Source organism: Gasterosteus aculeatus, chromosome 2, assembly GCF_964276395.1.
Source record: "Gasterosteus aculeatus chromosome 2, fGasAcu3.hap1.1, whole genome shotgun sequence".
Taxonomy (NCBI): Eukaryota; Metazoa; Chordata; class Actinopteri; order Perciformes; family Gasterosteidae; genus Gasterosteus; species Gasterosteus aculeatus.
In genome coordinates this window covers 11761350-11783427 of record NC_135689.1, presented here as the reverse complement: position 1 = coordinate 11783427, position 22078 = coordinate 11761350, and the positions used below count along the sequence as shown (strand labels likewise).

Here is a 22078-nt window from a genome sequence, read left to right as displayed (position 1 = left end):
ATATTTACTCTTTGCCCACCATATGTGATGTTCCTGAGTGTTTGAAATCTAAGATCAGTCACACAGGGGGGGGGCCTGTGGCTCCCAGGACACCTAATACTCTGCGTGCTCCAGGGCCGGTGAGAAGAAAAAGAGCACAATTGGATTAGATACCAAAATAGGGTCAGTGTTTGTTTTAATCAATCTGGTGACACAGGGAGCTCTTGAAAGAAGCGGGTAAAAAGAGCCTGTAGAGAGAGAGAGAGAGAGAGAGAGAGAGAGAGAGAGGAAGGGAGACAGATAGTGAAAGGGAAGGCGAAAAAAAGGGAAAGCGAGAGACGCGGAGGGCAGCCGGGGTGATTGGTCCCCAGGCTGCGGCTGCATAATGGAGACTCGATGCTGCAGGGGAGGCTGTCTGGGGGGTGGCTGGCCTCTCAGAGTTCACTGTCAGGTTTCCAAACCCAGAGCGCAGTGGTCACTTCCACTCTCCCGGCATTCGCCCCAACGCGGGGAAGCTGGTTTGTTTTCCGCGCGACACCAACCAGGTTATCCGACAAAAAGCCTCCATAATTGATTGATTTAAGCTGCCGAGGACGATTCATCTCAACAACAACAGTTTGCTTTTGTTTGTCTTTGTGTTGACGGGGAATCAAATGATTTGAAATCTGAGGCTGGGAACGTCAACGGTCTTGTCGCAGCCGGCGCTATCTGATTACCAAACATTTACTGTATTCTAAGACAGTTCAAAGTTTAGAAGGGGAGAGTGCCAAAGCTCCCGATTGAAGAAGATAGCGCACACTATCAGGCAGAGAAAGATCTAGTGTAAGTGCAAAGCTTTGGCTCTTTTTCCATTCAGGTTGTTACAACAGTACTCTCCCTCGCCAAGTCAGTGATTTGTGGCTCTTATTGAACAAATGCAGCTGACTGGACTTTTCATGACGGGTCTTGAAATCGTTACAGCACAGAATTTCAAATGTCGAAAATGATTTTATAATTCTTGGGAGAATTTCTTTCTGTATTAGAGGAAACGTTTAATATTTTTTCCCTTGGACAGAAACAATTTTCAGCTCCCTGAAACAGAAAGAGACAGAAAAGTTAATGAATTGTTGATTCAAAAGATGCGTTTTCTGGTTTATTACCAACCTCAAAGTCAGTCTCTAATTTAGGTTCGGTGCTCCAGACACTTAGAGCCACTAACTGGCATTAAAATTCATGTAGCTGTCTGACCTTGCAAGTCTCTTGTTTATTCAGTTCCAAAATACCACTGCAAGTCCATGTCTTATATTCAATTCTAAAAATTAGTGCCATTTCCCTTTTAATGCCACACATGCACAGTCCACTGACCTAGGAGTATTTGGGAAAGGTGAATGCGGGGAGATACAAACCATCCCGTTATCCCTGGTCAACGTTCAGCCCAGAATGTGATCTTTTAATTTAGTGTGCAGATGTTCTGCTGTGTGAGAATTGGCATATTGGTACCAATTTTTTTATTCTTAACGAGGCACAAGAGCGAGAGTGTCCCAACTCCTGCATATCCATCAGCCGTCTCGCTGGTGTTTGGTAATGGTATCCCCTGGTCGGAAGTGCAAATCCAGCTGCTGCAAAGTGGCTATAAATTAGATTTTCTGAAAAACTTGGTGCAGACTTAATCTCCAGCGGGCCGTTTGCTGAGCGCCCGAACCCCACTGGTCGACTGCAGCTTTCATTATCACTACCTAAAGCCCCTAAACTTCGTTAGCATTGTCACGAGTTTCATCTCTTTGCTGCTACAAGGCTTCTTTACCTACACGTCGAAGCAAAAACTCAGTTTCAGTCTAACTCTAAGACTCTAGCGCGACAATTTATCTTTTTACAAAAGAAAAAACATGTTGAAAACATTACAGCTGGTGCTGTTTGCTCTCTGGGCCTAGAGGTTGGCGTGATGTGTCTGCTGAAAGCTTTTCCAAATCACAGAGAAATCAACTGAGTAACTTCAGATTTTTGCAGCTGCTTTCCATTCCTCGATGTGCAGAGTAATTCCAACAGTTTATTTTCTATCCAGCCACTTCAGCCCCCAAGGTCGCTGGCTTTTTCTCTTTCTAAACAGGCAGAATTCTCACATGTCCTTTCTTGGTGGAACTCCACTCAGTCTAATTCGCTATGCTGGACTTTTCTTCCCCCTTGCAGACTTGTGACCGCCTCGTTCAGATGCGTCAGAGTTCCTTTAATTTACAGACCTCATCTTTCGCCTGAGATCTCCTGATAATGAAAAAGCGGGGCCACTTTAAGCCGCGTAGGGCCTTTCACACGCGTTACCGCAGAACATTCCTTGTGCTCATTGAAAAATATGTTCTCTGTCTTTTGCAATCTTTTAGATGTTGCGCAAGTAATACGTCAATATATGTGCTGTACCCTTGCATATAAAAATGGTGACTGCAGTTATGTCCTTCCTGATGACAAACACATTCGAACGTGGAGGACGATTCGCGGCAGACACAAAACACTTGCCACCACGCCTACACACAATGGCAAGTGTCCGGGTGGCTTTTTGGGGGGGGGTCGTGCTCCGTGCCCGGGCCCTCGGGGCACCAGTAGCAGGATGGGCCCTAGCATCCGCTGTGACGATGACCCCAGCCATCCCTGTGGAGTTCGGCTTGTACAGCTGTGTCTGATTGGACAGGAACAAAGCGTTTGGCATTCTGCAGATACAAGATGGGATCCAGACTCTCACCAACCGCTCATAATTATTTGATCGCCGTTTGTGAAAATGATGTGGGGAAAAAGTTTAATATTTAAAAATGCAAATTAATATTGTGTGTTTCCGCAGGGCAGACATGCATATTGAAATATTGTCATTAAACATTTATCAACATAGAATTAACAGTGAGAAGAATGCTGACTGTGTCTTTCACCAACCCTCAATTGTAAAAAAAAAAAAAAAAACATTACAGATCAAAGCGAAGTTTAACAAACTGACACAGAACAGAGCGAAAAATGGTGGATACAATGTGGTTAAGGCTCTATTATTGTGCGCGACCACCACCGCTGATCTCGCACAATATGACGGATTCCTTGTCAAGCACACAATACCGTGTTGATATTCCGCAGACTTCCACAAGTATTCATCCAGAATGTAGCTGACAGGTTTCTTCCCACCGGAGCGCGTGTGTGCGTCAGGAGTCTCCTCGTTTGATACGATGGAGACGGAGGCCGCGCTGCCAAAGCCGCAGGTCCTGTCTGGAGCCTCCAGATCGCAGATCAGTGTGTGTGTGTGTGTGTGTGTGTGTGTGTGTGTGTGTGTGTGTGTGTGTGTGTGTCCGTCACAATGTCAGGGCCATCAACACACTGTCACACGCGTGATTTAAGGATTACAGGCAGCCACCTTAATGAGACGGTCGGAAAAATCTCAGCAAAAGTCAATTTCTCCGTCGAAACAGTAAAACTGCTCCAATCCTAATCCATAGGTTTAAGGTTCCGTAAAATATAAAAAATGAGAATGGGTTGTTATATATTGTTGCTGTATAATATGGTCCAAGCTTGTTGTGAACACAAGAGCGTAACAATGATCGTTTTGCAATTCACTAATGTATTTCACTGAAGGCAGCAACTGAACATTTAAAAGCGGATATATCATCTCAATTCTTTATCCTAAAACTTGCATGATGATTTATTTTGTTTCATGCTGTATCTATTATGACAAGACGACAACAAATCAGTTGTCAGAAGTAGTAGAATAATCTTTTTTGGTTGGGAACCCCACTATTTAGATCAACGATACATTTAAACAATGTCGTTGATCTTTCGTTAATTTACCTGCTTTAATTCATAATTTATCAAATGGAAATACGGCCTAAAAAACGTGTAATATTGGAATGTTCAATCCGGCATTCCATAAATCCCAAAAAGGGACGCGTTTCGTTCAGTCAGCATGATAAAAGCTCTTAATTTAACTCTGGAAAATAAAGCCCGAATCAACACACTAAAAGGCTGTATGCTATATTCTATTCTTCTATTGGAAGCAAAAGCTCACAAATATTGTGCCATTGTTCATAAGATGATGAAAGAAACTCATCAATTTGGTTAAATATTCATCGCCAGAATGAAAACAAGGGCGATCTTTTTAGCGGCGTTTCTTTGTTGTTTACGTATTCCCGCGTCATTATAATTTCAATTTATATTTGTGAGAAAAAATATAAATTAGTTAAATGCCCAAAATTCAGCATTTTTACTCAATGAGTAAAAACGACATTTCATTAATTTCATTATTTTTTCTATTCATATTTTTGAGTGGATATTTACTTCAATGTCTCGACATCATATTTTCTACTTTCTTTCTTCTTTTCTCAAGGATGAGCGCAGGTGTTTCACGTCTTAACAGCGTGAACACTTTTAATACACTCACCGGAAACCCAAGGCGTCTTTGTGGCAGGAAGACCTGAGGATGTTCCTGTTCTCCAGCTCTGGATAATGAAAATCCCATGACTTCCACTTTGCGCTCTTTACCGCTGCTCGACCACTTTAATCACAATCGGGAGCCATTTGTGTTACTCATACAGGAATTTGTCTTGATGATTGCTGCGATATGAGAATAAAATGAGACGAAATATGAAAGCAATCATGAACGATATAAACAGATAAGATATATGTACATCTAATGCAAAGTGGGTCACCATCAGTGACGAAGGTTGCTATAAAAACGACAAAAACAGCATCAACACGATTTATGATCCTTCAACTTGACCTGCATGCGTCTTAAATCAAACGCCCACTTTCCCCGCAATATCTTAAAATTAAATCTGTGAGGCTACTTCATCAGGCCGGAACTCCACCGTCAAATCCAAATTTAGTTTTTTTCTTTATGGAAATATAATTTGTTAGCCTTTTATAATCAAATGCTATTCTATTCTAACCTGATATTCTATCGATCACTTGCTAATTAATTACTTCAAAATATCCGGTTACCCCAAGTGAGATGAAGTTCGATTTTGAAAGCACTATTTCATTAGTTTGACCGATTCATTTATATTTACACATATTTAGCTGCATGCAGGTTGTTTGCAGAAGCAAATCCTAACTATTGTGAGCTTTAAAGGTCTCCTGCGCGCGATATGTATCGTGCGTCTGCTGCATTGCGGCCTGAGCTGATACTTCCAGATGGTTTTGTTGAGGTGCATGTTTGCGGATTCCTGGAGATTGTGAGAAGGAGCGCGGCTGTACCGGTCTGTCCTTCATTACGGGCCAGAGAGGCATTGATCACGACAGACAGAGCTTTAATAACCTTTCCTTTCTCTGGTTCGGCTACTGTTGCAGGCGCGCCTTCTCATTCCGCTCTCCGTGATATTAAACGTCCATCAGCGTGATTGAGCGGAGCTGCCTCCCCTGCGTCCTCCAGCGCGTTGCCCTGACAACCACGCACTGGCCATCGAAATGGTTTCTTTTTCGGTTTGTACTAAACTTTTGCCAGACAATGTCTAGAATTATATATATCTATATTATATATAATATATATCTATATTTATATCAAATAGATATATATATATATTGCTAGACATTGTCTGGCAAAACAGTATAAAAAATGGGGACCAACAAATTGGTGGGTCTGAGGGTTTTGTCAACCTTTTAAGTTGGTTCTGTTAGATTTAAAAAATGTGATCCCAATTTCTAAAATTACAGCAAGAAGAAAATAATTTGGGATAAATCAACCAATAACTATGTACAAATAATACAAACAGAAATAAAATGTCATAAAGGGTGCAGCACTTTGGTCCTTTGATTTGAAGGTCACAAGGAACTTAATTGAGGAACTTAAGCTTAAAATGTCACGGTCTTCCTAAAAAGGCTGGAATGAACGATGCACTTTTCTCCAATTTTCTCCAAAATTCTAATCAAAACATAAAAAACATATATTCTGAGAAATGTTGGTCTTTCTTTCTGACAGTCTGGCTCCTCTCATGTGTGTTGAGGATGTGGTACCTCAACTTGCTGCTAACTCTCAGTGGGCTCCACGACGCCTCACATGAGGTCAGACAGAGGACAGCAACACCACTTCCCCTTTCGAAACCTCAACCCCCATCGCAACAGCGGACCCTACTTAAGCTTCCCAGAATGCACCTCGTCAGCCGGGCTGACCCAAGGGTCGGCAGCTGTCAATCACATCCTCAGCTGGCTCTTCAGCTTCTGGACATAGACTGGAGATTGTGAGGAGGGCCTCTGAGAGGAGCCCGGGCTCTGCACATGGGATCATCTCTGTGCATTCATGGCGGCTAATCAAATTAGCCATCCTTCTCCTATTCTAATGCAAACCTCAGGTTGAATCACCACCCTGTACGTGAGAGGAAAGGCCCCAGGCGGAGATGGCCAAACAAAGACAGCCAGCTTGAATGAAGCAGTTGTACTTCATTCCAGCATGGCTGTCTATATTGTTGTTAGGTTGTTCTTGATAATTTGTACGTGCTGTTTGACGTTCACACAGATTGTCTCTGGAAAAGGTCACGTCTTTGTTTACTCTCTGCACACATGACAGATATTGTTCACCAGAGGATCATCTAAACTTTGTAGAGAAGAATTTTAGATAAAAAAGATTAGTGCCCGATACCTTTGATTTGTCTGTTTCAAATGCAAGCCGGTTGTACATTTAAATTGTGTGCTGTGCACATAGAGGACGTAAGGTGTAACGCGGGGGGGTGACAGGTCCCGTGGACTGAAAGGCCGGCCGGGAGGGAGGATGCTGTGCAGGGAGGGACGGAAGTGGCTCTCTTGCCCAAAGGCCGCTGGGTGCGCGGTGAGAGTGCAGGGTCACCTTTATCCACGCTGTCTGTGCCCAGGGCCGCGGGGCAGCTGGGGGGGGACCTGGAACTCCCAACAGGCTGAACTGATTTCCTGTGCAGGGTCATGCCCAGGACAGGCTTGGAGGACAAGGGTTTAGGACCATGGGGCCGTGGGGGGGGGGGTGGGGGTCAGTTAGTGAAGCGGTCACGGTATGGACAAGTTATAGGCTGTTTCTCTCCGCTTTTTCCCGATATGTTAAATAAAATGTCTGAGATGTGTGCAAGGACAATGGATCCCCAACCCTCATGTATGACTAAACAAACCACAGCACACAGACGTCAAGAGGCTTTTATTCCTCAGTAAATAGCATATCCATAATTCTTTATGCTCTCTTGACACACTGTTACCTGCGGCTGCCCTGAGATCATAGCGTAGACCTTCTTCCTCTTGCCCATATTTCTGGAGTGCATTTATTCAGCTGGGTCCATGTGTTGCTGCCTCGGGCTACAGAGGACATGCTTGTCACGAGATTTGAGAAACATATCCGTGTCCTCGCTGTGTATACATCTTAAAAACGTACTCCACTCTAACAGAATTATGCTGTTTTTATGGTGGTCAGCCAGACAGTTTTATACTTGCTGGCGAGTAGCTGAAGTTAACCGGGATGAATACACTGAATGTGGGTGAAAGCCGGTATTGTTGTTGTGATTAACATGACAGCGTGGTCTTTTTTAGCCTCATGCGCTCTACTGACTTAAACATGTTAATCTAAGTCATGTTACATTTTAATGTCATTAGGCCTTATGTCACCAATCAATTTAAACTTGAAGGCGCTCTACTTTTCATGCAAGCATCCAAGTCTTACAATTTGAGTCCAGATGAAGGCTGGAATTTTCATTTTGTCATCACTTCACTTTTATGAGGCTGCTAAAGATAAGAAGTGTCAAATATTGGCACATAAGCTAATAACAGTATAGTTAGAATTGTAACATGTGTTACTAATGACTGTTCATTCGTTTTTTGGGGAGTTTAAGCGGTTGGTCGTTGTTTCTTTCTTTGTCATTGAAATTCCGAAGTTAGAATTTGTGAAGATAACAATTCAAGCAAAAATTGGAGCTCCATTGAAGCAACTTTAACACAATATTACTTGTGGCACGGCTTTCGTTCCTATACAGGATCCGGACGCTGAAATATTTGAGAAAAAACAGAATCAAATGGGGCTTAGGAAGCTTTTCAGCCCAAATGGATCCGGTGTTTACACACTTGTCCATCAGCTGGGCAGCGTGCAGCATCAGGTATCCGAAGAGATGGCGAGATGTCCCCAAAACCAACGCGACTGTCTGAACCTGGTAAGTGCACTTTGTTTAGAGAGGTTTGTCCAGATCTGAGATAACAGTATCAAGAGCCTTTTATCTTATTGCTGAGTCTTCTGATGGTTAAAATAATACATGCTGGAAAAAGCTTTTTTCAATGTTTCATTTAGACGTTATTATTTTTATATTGACTCTCATCAAGACAACTGGCAAGTTAAGTCAAGTAAAAATGAGTCATTGCATTAATTAAAACTGTATTTCCCTGCATGCAAGGGAATGTTATGACCTTCAGGACTCTTGTTTTACTGGTTCCATTATTTCTAAAAGACTTTCAGTATTATTCAATTAAGCCACAGGAAATCGGCACCACACTTTATGGCTGAACGATACGGACACGGCAAAACAAACCACCGTGTCAGCGGAGACACCGGTAACAAAATACGTATTCTGAGTTAAATCTGATCGCATTCACACCTAATGATGATAACGTATATTTCCACCTAACATTGTCATTATGCGTTATTGTATTATCCTGGATAAGATTGCCAATCGAATAATGGTTTCGTTTCATTTAATATTTGACGCTAACGTGTTTGTTCGTCCTTTTAAATTAGGCCAATAAACAACCTCGGAAAATATGTCGAGTTAGCTCATGGGATTTTATTCCTCCAATAAAAGCCGCGGAATCTGTTCAAAAACAAAGAGGGCGAAGACAAGAAACGTATATTGCGCTGAGTAGACAATTAAATAAATCACCTCAAGGGATTTGCATAATGTGTTAATTTGTGTCATGTTTATGATTGTTTGCGTGTGGATTTGCTGTCCAAATCAAATTCATTACCGGTGACAGACTGTTAGACTGAATACACATGCTTTTTACACGCATCAATCTTTACATGGATCCTTTCTAATTGGCCGAAACCCGTGAATTTGGTCATTTGTTCCAAGGATTTCGTTCTTTTTCTGGGTTAGCGACAGAAAGACGCGTATGTTCATTGGTGCGTTATTAAGTACAATAACGCACATAAATCTAACAGGGAAAAATGTAACTATACATATATAATCACTGAATTAATGTAAAATTGGATTCATGCATTAGGAAAAAAGTCAGTCTGACAAAGAATAATACACCAAGTCCACTTGTAGCCGAATGTAAAACAAAAACGAAACGGAGATGAAAAATAAAATAACACGAAATGACCGTCTTGAAAAAGCGGTGTGTGTATGAAAAATGTGTGTATGTTTCTCCCGTCTGCTCGATTTGGGGATGAGGCCCGTGACACTATAAAATAGGAATTAAAGGGTTAATTGGGGCGACAGAAACCGCACGTGATTGAATTTTTGGCGGATTATATCAGACTGCTGGATCCCGCAATAAATACGGCTCTCTTTCTCTCTCTCTCTCTCTCTCTCTCTCTCTCTCTCTCTCTCTCTCTCTCTCTCTCTCTCTCCTACATACACACGCACACACGCACACACTCACACGCACACACGCACACAATCACTCCCGCGCTGGTTTCACGGGTCTTTGTTTCTGATCTGTTAAATCCCACCCACTTGACATGAACACAAGAGGAGAGAAAAAAATCGTCCCACTCAGGCGCCCACTGCATCAGCGCCCATTCGCTGATGTCTCTGGTACCTGCTGGACGCGTAAGATGGAGACAGAGAGTTGTTTGCCTTTCGCTTCGCAGACCACCAGGAGGACGCCAGACAACTCGCCGAGAGTAGAGCACAGCAGCTCTGGCTCCTTTCTCCTCTGCGATGAGCTGCAGAAGCCGCCGCATCTTGCTCCTCCCGTCCCCCACCGTCTCAGCCTGCGCGGGGACCTGTACGCGGCCGCCATGGGAAGGTTTGGGGACGCTGCTGCGGACTTTACGCACGGCGCAGCGTCGGCAAACGGACCCGCATCTCCGTCCAAACACAGCAAGTTCTTAGAGAGTTTAAACCAGAGTCAAAAGGGGGCAGCGATCAACGGAAAGACAGCGTTTTATGAGAACAACTCGGAAGGTGAGTGCGACAAAATGTGCGTGTTACAAAAAAACAGAAGAAAAAAAGTAGGAGCAACGGCTTTGAATGAATCAAACACAATAGCTTTACAATACAATTCATTTTAATAACTGATATTATTTTTGTTTGAATTGTTGTTTGTATTAAAAATAATGTAAAAGAAAAAAAGTAAGTATTATTTATTATTTACTATATTAGTAGTATTTTCTAGTACGGAAGGAACTAATTGTGGAGATATTTATCGTTGTTCTATTTAGATATCATTTAATTTGTACAAATTGGTTCAATGCGTTTTTCGGATTCAGTTTTTTTTCTTCTATATTTGCCGTTTGCAGGTTTGTTTAGTGGGATTACAACTAACAATTACACAGAAGTATTCATTGATTGTTATTATGCAAATCAAACATGAAATTGGTTTGTCATCAGGCTACTATAGTCAGGAGTATATTCCCTTTAATATTTCAGTATTTTAGTCCTTGCACAGCTTGTAAGAAAAAAATCAGGCTAAATCCTGCAGATGTTGAACCGACGCCTGAAACGGTTTGTGGTCTTTCACTTTATTTATTAATGACTTTGTGCAAAGCAACAGAGGATATGAGCGCTGATAAGGTCTTAGGGATATCTGTGTCCAGAATAATATACAACAGATTGATTCATGTGACTGCCAAAGACCTGAAGACTTTTTTTCCACCATTAGTTATGATAAGGATTCCAGCTGCCCTGTTTGGAAGTTGAATTTGTACTTTACTTAGAAATTGCCTTTGAATTAAAAAATGGCAGTTTTCTGTTGCGGTCGCAGGCACGCAGACGCAGACACACACACACACACACACACACACACACACACACACACACACGCACACACACACACACACACACACACACACTGCGTGTTCGTATCTACCAATACTACTCTTTATTTGTGTATATCAACTTCAAGGGCAGACGTCTTCCTGTTTCGTCTGCAGTGGGACGGAAGTTTATTGATGATGTGACAAGTCAACACACATTTAAAACCTTCAGCCGTCTCTCATTTTACAGTTTTCATTTAGCGTAGTGTATTTTTCTGCAGTTAACTCATGCAGGTGGAACACAGAATGAGCTAAATCTGATGAACGAATTACTTAATTTTCAATTAGTGTTTTAAAAAAAATAATTACCGCCGCGCCCTCAACCCCTCTCAGAAAATGACAAGAAAGTCCACATTACTTTTAATAAATCGGATCTACCAATCTAAAATATTTAGTGTTAGTAAATATTGATTAATAGGATTCATAATTTATTTCCTTGGTGTTTCTCCGACGATATATTTTAAACAAAATGCATAAGGGAATAAAACATTTCTTGGCTGATTCATTTGTGAACGCAGCAACATAAACTTTAATCCTTGAACCTTAAATCTTTGTTAGAAGCTAACTTTGATAGCTTTTAAAAAAATGTTTTCTTTTTTTATGAATTTGCTATAGCAAATTATATTAAACCCAGTAAATATTATATCTGTTAAAGAAACCAGATTAAATTTAAAATACTTAACTTCCGTTTTTCCCAAATTGGAAAGTTAGAGCAAAAGGAAAAGTATAGCTAACATTACTGTGACTGTTTTAGTGTAGAATTGATCCCTAAACCCACAGCATGATATTGTGATACCTACACATTTTGAATATATCCTCTATTTGCCTTTTCCGGAGTGAAAGCGACAATGTCTGCGGCCCCAGTTTCACATCTTAACGGGGAATATTTTCATCATGAGCTGCGGCGTGAGGTTGGATCTAATGGACACACGGAAATGAATGCTGCCATGAAAAGTGCTCTCTGTCCGGCGCATATTGAATTAGGAGACTAACAAAGTAAAGCCCCTGCGGCCCCTGCGGCCCCGGCGAGTGAGCGCCCGCAGTCAGACCCACGGTGATTTTGTTTTGGAGCTGTGGGTTAAACATAATGAACATGGACAACAACATCAAAACACTGCAGGAGAGAACAGCCGTCTGCACGGCCGGTTGGCAAGAAGGAAAATAATGCTTTCAGATTCCCCTCGAATGTGCTTTAGCAGATACATATTGGTCATTTAATCCAGGATTTCTTACGCTTAATGTTAATATTTTGACGTGACCATTGCAATACGTTTCCATAGAATAGAAAACATTTATTTGGTTGTGTGAATTTATTTACTTTCCAAATGTGACAAATCCAATCATGCTTTTTTACTTTCTGCATTGTGGGTTCAATTCAAACCAACTCACCAAGAGTTACGTTGCCTGAGATAATTTAATCGAAAATGCTGTTTGGCTGAATTTGTGTTGTGTGTTATTTTTCTCAGTGTCACAGTTCAGCTTCTTCTCATAGTTTGAGTTTGGGAATTAAATTGAGAAGCCTGCATAAAAATAACAAGACAAGAGATTAATGGGTTTTTCATCAAAATGTTTGATGTGATCTTTTATTTATTTCATTTTATAATAGTGTGCCGAATTATACGCCGTTGGTCTTAATATTTCACGTTTTCACTTTAGAGCCACAATGGGACTGTTTGCCTGGTGCCTCACATGCAGAGACGTGTTACCCTGTAGAAGCCCGTTGGTGTGTTTGTGATGTTTTTCGGGGTCCCAGACAAGGTTTCAACCTTACAGAACCCTAAAAAACATATATGTGATCTAACCTTTATCCAAACGCAATCGTTGTCATCAAATGGTTAAACAAAGCTATAGAAGTTGATGATGATTACAAACTCATCCAGAAACCACCCTAAAAAATGTGTGGTACCGTAAACTCAGCCGAATATCAATCTAAAAATGAGAAACAATTAATCCATTTTGATGAAGTCACAATATAACAGTGTGTTAATGCATACATCCTCCCTCCCCCTTTCTGTCTCAGTCAGAGAGAAAGGAGCTCCAAAGACCATGGGCTATCCTGGCATTGGCACAGACTGTTGTGGCAAGCTTAAAGAGCCAGGTGCCGGCCTGCAGGGGGACTTGATTGCAGACTCCATCGACCTGTCAGGCAAGAACAAGAAACGACGCAATCGTACCACCTTCAGCACCTTCCAGCTGGAGGAGCTGGAGAAAGTCTTTCAGAAGACACACTACCCCGACGTGTACGCCCGGGAGCAGCTGGCCCTGAGGACCGAGCTCACCGAGGCTCGGGTTCAGGTGTGTGTGCAGGCGGCCGAATCGTATATATTACCCCTCTTGGTTTCATAACTGTACGCAGAAGACAGCCTGTGAGCAAGAGCTATGGTCTCTCCTGAAAAGTTCCTGTTACCCAATATTTTTGTATTTGAAAGGTCTGGTTCCAGAATCGTAGGGCCAAGTGGAGGAAACGGGAACGCTACGGAAAGATCCAGGAAGTCCGCAACCACTTTGCGGCTACATATGACATCTCTCTTCTCCCTCGCCATGATGCCTACCAGGTAGGCCACCACAGATCTTACATGACTTACATGTTGTAGAAATCTCAATTGTCTCAATTATACATTTGCAGATGTTGTACCTTGATTTGGTTGCCGACAGCGAAGCATGAAGTGTTTCCATTTTTATTCCTGCGAATGCATAATGTGTTCTATCTTGAACCCTTCACGTCAGATGCAGGGCAACCTGTGGCCTGGGGCGGCTCCGGGGGGAGGCGGTGGTTCAGGTCCTGGCTGCGTCCTGGGAGCGGACTCCATTCCCTCGTCGTGCATGAGTCCATACCCCCACCCCCACAGCAATCTGCAGGGCTTCATGGGCATGCCTTCATCCCCCAGCCACCCCCACCACCACCACCCGCCTCACCATCCAGGCATCAATGGCCTCTACTCACTCCACAGCTTTCCGGGAGGCCTCGGGCCTCCTTCCATCGAGGGGCCCGAGACTGACTACAAGCCGACGGGCCTTGTGGCGCTGCGTATGAAAGCCAAAGAGCCGGGCAGCATCCTCTCCTGGCCTACATGACCACTACAGTGCCAGCACCCTGTTCTGCACTGAGCCAAAAGCATATTACATTCCTGAACCATAAACAGTCCAACATGTGACTCAAATAATTCCTCCTGACATTTATGTAAACTTAGAGACTTCCACAATTCAGAAGATCTTGGAGTATGAATTTCAGGAACATTGAGGGCAATTTGAGCCTCTTGAATAAAAGCCCAGTATTAATAGGAACTTTATTGTTTCCAGTTTTAGTTTGATGTCACATTGTTGGGAACAAAGAAGAAAATTATTTAAGCATGTAAAAATTGTAAGTATCATTGTAATCATTGTTCTTTTTTCTCTGTTGTGCTTTATAGTGTGACCAGTAATAAAGGCCTCCACCTACATATTGCTTTTTTCAGGAGAAAACTTTTTGGGAGAAAGCGATTAAGAAAAAGTAACAAGATCAAACTCAGTCGGAATTCTTTTTGCCTCGATATGACTGTTAAAAATCAAAACAAAACTGTGTCATCATATTTAACTGGGAATGTTGTCGTGAGGCACAATATGCTTTACAGGCTATGGCTGCCACAACATGAGGATTTCTGCTATGCGGGAAGAGAGCGTTTTCTGTATTTGGAAAGTGCACAGAGAGACCGTACATGTGCAGCACACTTTGGCCTCACTTCAAGAGCCCTTCAGGTGGCACCTCATGGATCAGAGGCGAGTGGCAGGTTCATTAATGTAAAGTTAACTCAGTGACCGCACTCCACCATTCATGATAAAGTAAGCCTCCCTCAGAAGGATGGCTTCACGTTGAGCCATTTATCATTCACATCTGGCATCAGTGGTAGCCCCGACCAACTGAGTAATGACTTTCAGTTTAATAGAATAAATTGGGGTTACCATGGCCCACTGAAGCCATTTGTCATATACATTGGGTAAAAATGTATATGACAAATATAAATCTGTGTCTTGCAGAGTCCAGAATGTATTCTGAATGCAATCTTCAAAGTGCGTTTCAGGATAATCTGAAATCTGCATCCCGTCACTGGAAAATGACTATATACTAACATATCAATGTCAGATGTGCAAACATTTAAATCTGTGAGAGATGAAGAACGCAACTTCAGTTGAGGTAAAAGACGGTTCCACTGGTGGACAAAGCCGTTCCAAGCTCCACTTGCTCCCCAGAAAAGCAGGCGGCTTACCGGAGACTATCCTGGCTCTCCTTCCCTTTTGCCTGCTCCACGTGAGCGCCCCGATGGGGCGGTTTACCAGCCGTTCCCCGAGTCCGTGCCGGGGTTTTGTGTGAGCCACTAACATGTGGTTCCAATAAAAGAATGCACAAACCCATCAGAAACACTTTCCGCACCCACAGCTTCAAATTCCAGCCAGGCCCTGGGAGACGCAGCCCTTACTGCAGTTACATAGTCCCCTGATTAAATCCCAGATTAAGTGGAGAAGATAAGGAGACCTGTCAGTAGGGATAAGGGATTGAGGAGATGGCCATCTTTAAAAGCTGAAGGAATAGCAGATGGTGGATCAGCGCTCATTTTGAGTATTTATTTTATACGGTTAAATAAATCTGCCAAAGCAGAAGAGTAAACTCAGTGGCTTAGCCAATCTGATGTGTTAACTCTTGAACAATGTCAGGCTGGTTGTGAAATAATAGACAGCAATATGTATATTTGCCGAATAGGGTTTGGTCAAAAACAAGACCAAATGAGAGTTACTTCATCTTATAAGTTTTGATTAATTTAAGTTACAGGGGTATGCACTTTGACCCGTGTTGGATCAATACATCAGGCAGAAAAGGCCTCATATAAAAAAATGTTGGTATAAGAATGCACAACTCTGGGATTACTTAATAACTCGTTATGTGTGAGGGTCATCGGGTGAAAACTGTCACTTGAATTTGAAAATGACTATATCCTTAGCCTCATTAATGCACAAAATTCTGATTTAATGCTCATTAAAAGTCTGCAGAGCTGCCTGCTGGCCACTGCTCTGAGCTTTGATCTCAACCAGATTTCTCTTGGCCTTGAAGTGCAGCTATTGTGATTGAGATCCTTGTTTTTGAAGTAATAGGACTTCATTTAACGGTTTCCACAAAGCCAAAGAATGTGGTTGGACAGTGCGGCTGTCTCTGTAACACAGTCAGACTCTCGTGGAGGCCAGCGAGTTCAACATATAGCTGCCTCAAGATGTTGAACTTAATTTAACAATGGGTCAATTGAAGCATTAAACAAAAAGAGTGGCCATACTTAGTTGTTTCATTGTTAAGTGTGCACAACATATTTTCTTCCTATCCAAAAATAGTGGTAAACTCAGCAAAGTGTCATTGTATTCCATCATGATTGAAACATTCCTTTGACTCTGTACATGCGAAAATAACTCAAGGACAAAAACAGGACAATCCCTGATCTATTTTAACGTTCTTTTTTTATCTCAAAATAGGAAAGTCTTAACTAAAAGTAACCAGGTATTGAGATGTTACATATTAAAATGCCTGAAGGATATCCAATTAACCCACAAAACAATTATGCTTGCTTGGCAACTGTATCGCCTACTTACTTACAAGGAATCACTTGTTGATGAGCAGCTGGTATTTGCCCGCAGGAGGCCGAATGCCATTCTTAAGGATACGTGGTTTCACTGTGCTGTTGGGTTACTGTTCAATCACTGCCACCTTGTGGTATGAGGTCGGCGTGTTTCAAGAGCTGGAGAAACATTTTACATATATTTGAATAGTTATAATGGGGATTGAAAAAAACCGGGGCAGCTCACAAAATTCCACGTACAAATCAAATGACACATTCGCAAAGCCCTGCGATCATAAATAAATAAATAAACACTGGCTTGTTGTGTATATATTGTTTAGTACTGAGACACGGCTACAGATAGTGATGGTGATTCGTGTCTATTCGCAATAAATACAAACGCAAAAAACGCATAAATGTACGTCCACATTTAAACGCCCCACTGCGTGAGTGACATGCGCTTAAAACTTTTCCACCCTGTTTTTTAACCAATCGGGTGGCAGGGGCGGGCCTTCACGTTAATCTGTACAAAATGGCGACTGTTGTTGTTTTGCTGCAGGGTCAGTGAATAAAACCGATTTTTCATTTCAATAATTCTCTGAACACTACGGCGGAAACAGCAATAAAACCCCCCCGCTGTCCCGAGGCTCGGCTCCGCGTGGACTGAAATGAAAGGTAAAGAGCGGTCGCCGATCAAAAAACGCTCCCGGGCCTTGGACGATATACGAGACAGGGGAGGATGCCACCCGACCAGCAAGAAAATGGGGGCTCTCTCCGTTTCCAGTGGGAGTAATAATGGAAACAGCTCGGCCAAAAGCGACGGCGGCTCGACGAGAAGGAGTTTACTCGGCGAAAAAAGAGACCGAGACTTTGACGGTCACAGTCGGACTGCGAATAACCACAGTTGTCAGTCCGCTGCCGCCAGCACCATCGGCAAAAACCACAACCTAAGCCTGACGCTGGACTTGGCCTCGCCGAGGACCACGTCCCGGGGGGAGCAGCGGGTGCAGCCGCCCGGCACCGAGAGTGAGTACAAAGCCCTCAAGATAAGCGACCTCGGCACCCAGCTGAGCGACGAGGACATCGAGGACGGACTCTTCCACGAGTTTAAAAAATTCGGCGACGTGAGCGTTAAGATCAGCCGCAGCAACGACGAGCGGATAGCCTTCGTGAACTTCAGGAAGCCGGAGGACGCCCGCGCCGCCAAGCACGCGAGGGGCCGCTTGGTGCTCTACGACCGGCCGTTAAAAATCGAGGCGGTGTACATCAACCGCAGGAGGAGCCGCTCCCCGGTGGAGCGGGAGCTGTACGCCGCGGCTCAGGCCCACAGACACTTGCAGAGACCCCTCTCGCCCACCGGGCTCGGATACAGAGACTACCGGCTGCAGCAGCTGGCCTTGGGACGGCTCCCGCCTCCGCCGCCGCCGCCGTTGCCCCGAGAGCTGGAGCGGGAGCGGGAGTTCGCCCTGTTCGAGGCCCGCGCGCGCCCGGCTTTCATCGCGGAGCGAGCGGCGTTCCGCGAGGAGGATTTCATATCGCCGGAAGATGACCAGAGAGCCAACAGGACGTTGTTTTTGGGCAACCTGGACATAACGGTCACGGAGGCCGACCTGAGGAGAGCCTTTGACCGGTTTGGGGTCATCACGGAGGTGGACATCAAAAGGCCCACGCGAGGACAAACCAGCACGTATGGATTTCTGAAATTTGAGAATCTTGACATGGCCCACCGGGCTAAACTTAGTATGTCGGGCAAAATAGTAGGCCACAACCCCATAAAGATCGGTTATGGGAAAGCTACTCCCACCACACGCCTGTGGGTGGGGGGCCTTGGACCCTGGGTACCTGTAGCTGCCCTAGCAAGAGAGTTTGACCGCTTTGGCACCATAAGGACCATTGACTACAGAAAGGGGGACACTTGGGCCTACATTCAGTACGAGAGTTTGGATGCCGCACAGGCGGCGTGCACACACATGAGGGGCTTTCCGCTGGGAGGTCCAGAGAGAAGACTTAGAGTGGACTTTGCAGACACTGAGCATCGTTACCAGCAGCAGTTCCTGCAGCCTCTCCCGATCCCACCGTTTGACATGGTGGCCGAATCGTTTGTCCACCGCGCAACACCTGAACCGCTGAGGGTCAGGGAACGGACTCCACCGCCACTTCACTTCAGGGAAAGAGAGCTCTTTCCTGGAGCTGAGTGGCCCAATCCAGCTATTCGCGATCGGGTACGTGCGTCACCTTTTGAGCCTCTGGAGCACTTGGAACGTGAGCGGCGGGCGCGGGAGCCTTGGTCTTTGGAACGAGAGCTGCAGGGACGAGAACCTGCACGCAAGCGGCGCATAATGGAGGACGGACGCCACTTAGACCACTCCCCCGACAGCACGGAGAGGACTGTGAGGCGTAGGCGTGCTTCTCCAGATGGCAGTCCCGGAGGCAGCAGCAGGGATGGAGGGCGCTTCAGCGACTCGGAGCGCCCTCTGCGGGCCGAGAGACCCTCTCCAGCACAAGAACGTCACAGCAGCCTGGAAAGAGGTGTGGCTGAACGGAGACTCAAAAGCCAGATACTCTCCGACAAGGGAGCGCCGAGCAGCACCGTGTCAGCGGTTGGAGAGCGCAAGCGCAAAGCCGGCGACGTCGGCAAGGGGCCGGCCAAAAGAGAACGTTCCGAGATCAATTCCAAGGGAGGCCAGACGTCCAAAGCCGACGGCACAAAACTCGGCTTGGCCTGGCACGGTATGCTTCTGCTCAAGAACAGCAATTTCCCAGCCAACATGCACCTGCTGGAGGGGGATCACAACGTAGCCAGCGACCTGCTCATCGAGGGCACGTCCGGGCGGCAGGTGAGCGAGCTGAAGATCACCCAACGTCTCCGTCTGGACCAGCCCAAGCTCGACGAGGTGTCCCGGCGCATCAAGGTGGCGGGTCCCGGCGGCTACGCCATCCTGCTGGCAGTCCCTGGGGCCACGGAGGACTCGTCTACGTCCGACCCCGCAGCCTCCACTCAGCGCCCGCTCCGTAACCTGGTGTCCTACCTCAACCAAAAACAAGCCGCGGGAGTCATCAGCCTGCCTGTGGGAGGGAGCAGAGATAAGGACAACACGGGGGTGCTTCATGCTTTCCCCCCCTGTGATTTCTCCCAGCAGTTCCTGGATTCCTCTGCCAAAGCTCTGGCTAAAAGTGAAGAGGACTATTTGGTCATGATTGTGGTGCGTGGAGCATCTTAAAAAAAAAAAGGAAAAGGAAAAAAAAGGAACACACAGAAGTTCAAGTGGTGTAAAAAAAAAAAAAAAAGAAAAGAAAAAAAAAAGCATCTGCTGTATGTCAGTAACTATTGCATGCTGTGTGTTCTGCATTATGGCGTACACTAGTATGGTCCTTGAGTGTTTCTATGTTACCATGTAATCCACTGAAATAACAAACCCTGCCCTCATACTAAACTAAAAGGATGTGTGTATTTGAACTTATTTTTGAAAGGGTGAATTGAATTAATTGCTCAGAGTCATAAACCTGCAGTAATTCAGTCAAAACGTATTAATACAGTAAAATATGAGGAGCATTTGTTGAATAAGTTTAACGTACGACGAAATGAGGCGTATAGAAAACATTTTTGGGTTGATTGGACGTTATAAAAACTGAGCTATCCAACTCTACTACAAAAAAAACCCTAAATAATTTAGATTTGCACTGAGTAGACACAATATCACCCACTACAATAACACCACAAACAATGGCTTCACAAGCTGGGACACACCTCCCTCACTCCGTGTCAAAGGTCACGTTTTTTCCTGGCTATTGTACTGCATTGCCTTAGATGGGACGGGTGTTCTTGTGTGTAACCCCAGTATAGGCATTTACATGAGGAGAACTTCAGAAACATTTCAATTACAGTGTATTAATATTTCTACCACTGAGCATGACACTTTTTAATCAACGGTTCTCAGTGGCGGTGGAGCGAATGTTTTGGTACAAAGCCAGTCACGAGGGAAAAAAACTCCAGTAACATTTTGAAGGTCAAAGCGCGTCGCAAAACTTTTCTCGTGCACAACATTCAGCAGCTCGGTGAAGGGCGTGTTTTGTGCTGCAAGAGTTGTGCGCCGTGTTTTTGGTCACATTTTGGTCACCAGTCAAAGTATCTCTGGTACATAGACTGGTACGTTTCAGTCCCTAATGCTGTGAATTCTGTTAAGAAAGAAACACAAATTACGTTCAGGTTAAAGGTTTGGTTTTGAGGAAATCTTTCAGTGTTTCTCAGTATTGGATCATCAAATTGCACGACAGACAACGAACTATGTGTGTGTCCACTCAGCATTCCACAAAGAACGGACTTTGTGGAATGCTGAATACTTGCAGATGTGATATTTTTGCGCAGGGAACAGCCCATAACACTCACAGCCTAGTAAAGCAAATACTAACATGTTGTTCATATTTTTTACTTAATATTTTATTTTGTGCATCCCTACCTTTTAGAAATGGTTGTGTAATGTGATCTATGAAAAACTACAGTAGTAATGGATAAAAAAAAGCTTAGAGTTTTGTGTTGTTTCATTTATTGCTCTGAAATCAGTAGGTCCTCAAATACTATTAATAGTCAGTATCATTAATATGTTGGTTCAAAGTGAAAACCTGCTCTTTGTTCAGTAAGTAGGTCTGAGGAATTTTAAAGTTTTAGAAACACTTTAAAGGTTCATGTTGGAATTATTTTAGAGGTTTTAATTGCCAGCATGCTCTCATCTCTCAAGGCCTACTTATCCAATTCTGTTTCGCCATTGTGCGTTTGTCATGCAATAGAAAATCGCTGATTTATTATGGTTTGATATGTATTGAAAACATTAATATGGCAGAAAATTTCTATGTGTGAACATCACGCCCACTTCAACGTTGGACTCTCGAGGAGACGAAACCCTCTGCAGAGCAGCGGTTTGTGAGTCCTCACTAATGAGGCAACTTTTAAGTTGTGTATCCCGACTGCACCTGTGATGACTTCTGTTTTAAATGGAAAAATGAGCAATGTACACTTTGATGTCATGGGAGAGAGAGGAAAATCCATAGAGCCCCATGCGAAGCTGTTCACATACCTGCAAGTGCGTTTGGGCACTTAATGTGACCGATTATCAATAAATTGTTCATTTGAAGGGAAACCTGTTTCTTCGATGGAAGTGAATTGAAGAAACACGCTGCCATACCTTAATGTGTTTCAACGGAGTTGTCACATGAGATTTTGTTTCTGCACACGTGGAAGACGACTTGCAGTTTGTTTAGCACCAGTGAGGAGAGAGACCCCCTCCCACCTCGTCCCCCCCCCCCCCCTGTGCTGCACAAGGATCGCTGTCTGCTTACCGGCCTGTTCTGAGCTCCTAAGTTGCCCGTCATAAATCACTCTCCCCCCCCCACACGAATCTCTGTTACCCCGTCAACGTTTCCTGGACAGGATGGAGGAGCCTTCGCTGCCGGTTGCTTACAGCCAGCCTGCGCTGTGAGACACTGGCTGAGTCAAGGGCAGGAGCCAATGGCAGCACAGTAACCTGTCGTCTCATTACTCTAAAGCTTTGTGTGCCTTTTGTACCTGGTGCCGAATAGGAGCTGAGGAGATCCCATTGCCGGCCGC

At 44.2% G+C, this 22078-nt stretch overlaps 2 protein-coding genes across 2 annotated transcripts; both read left to right on the top strand.

Annotated features, from left to right (window-relative positions):
* Positions 1–9545: 9545 nt before the first annotated feature.
* alx3 (ALX homeobox 3) lies at positions 9546–14340 on the top strand. The gene is made up of 4 exons (XM_040194521.2): positions 9546–10049; positions 12921–13195; positions 13330–13455; positions 13628–14340. Exons 1-4 carry the CDS (start codon positions 9602–9604, stop codon positions 13973–13975), a joined length of 1197 nt encoding a protein of 398 aa, XP_040050455.2. The 5' UTR covers positions 9546–9601; the 3' UTR covers positions 13976–14340.
* A 41-nt stretch (positions 14341–14381) lies between these two features.
* rbm15 (RNA binding motif protein 15) lies at positions 14382–21611 on the top strand. The gene has a single exon (XM_040192618.2). The coding sequence runs from the start codon at positions 17145–17147 to the stop codon at positions 19695–19697; it is 2553 nt and encodes an 850-aa protein (XP_040048552.2). The 5' UTR covers positions 14382–17144; the 3' UTR covers positions 19698–21611.
* The last annotated feature ends 467 nt before the right edge of the window (positions 21612–22078 follow it).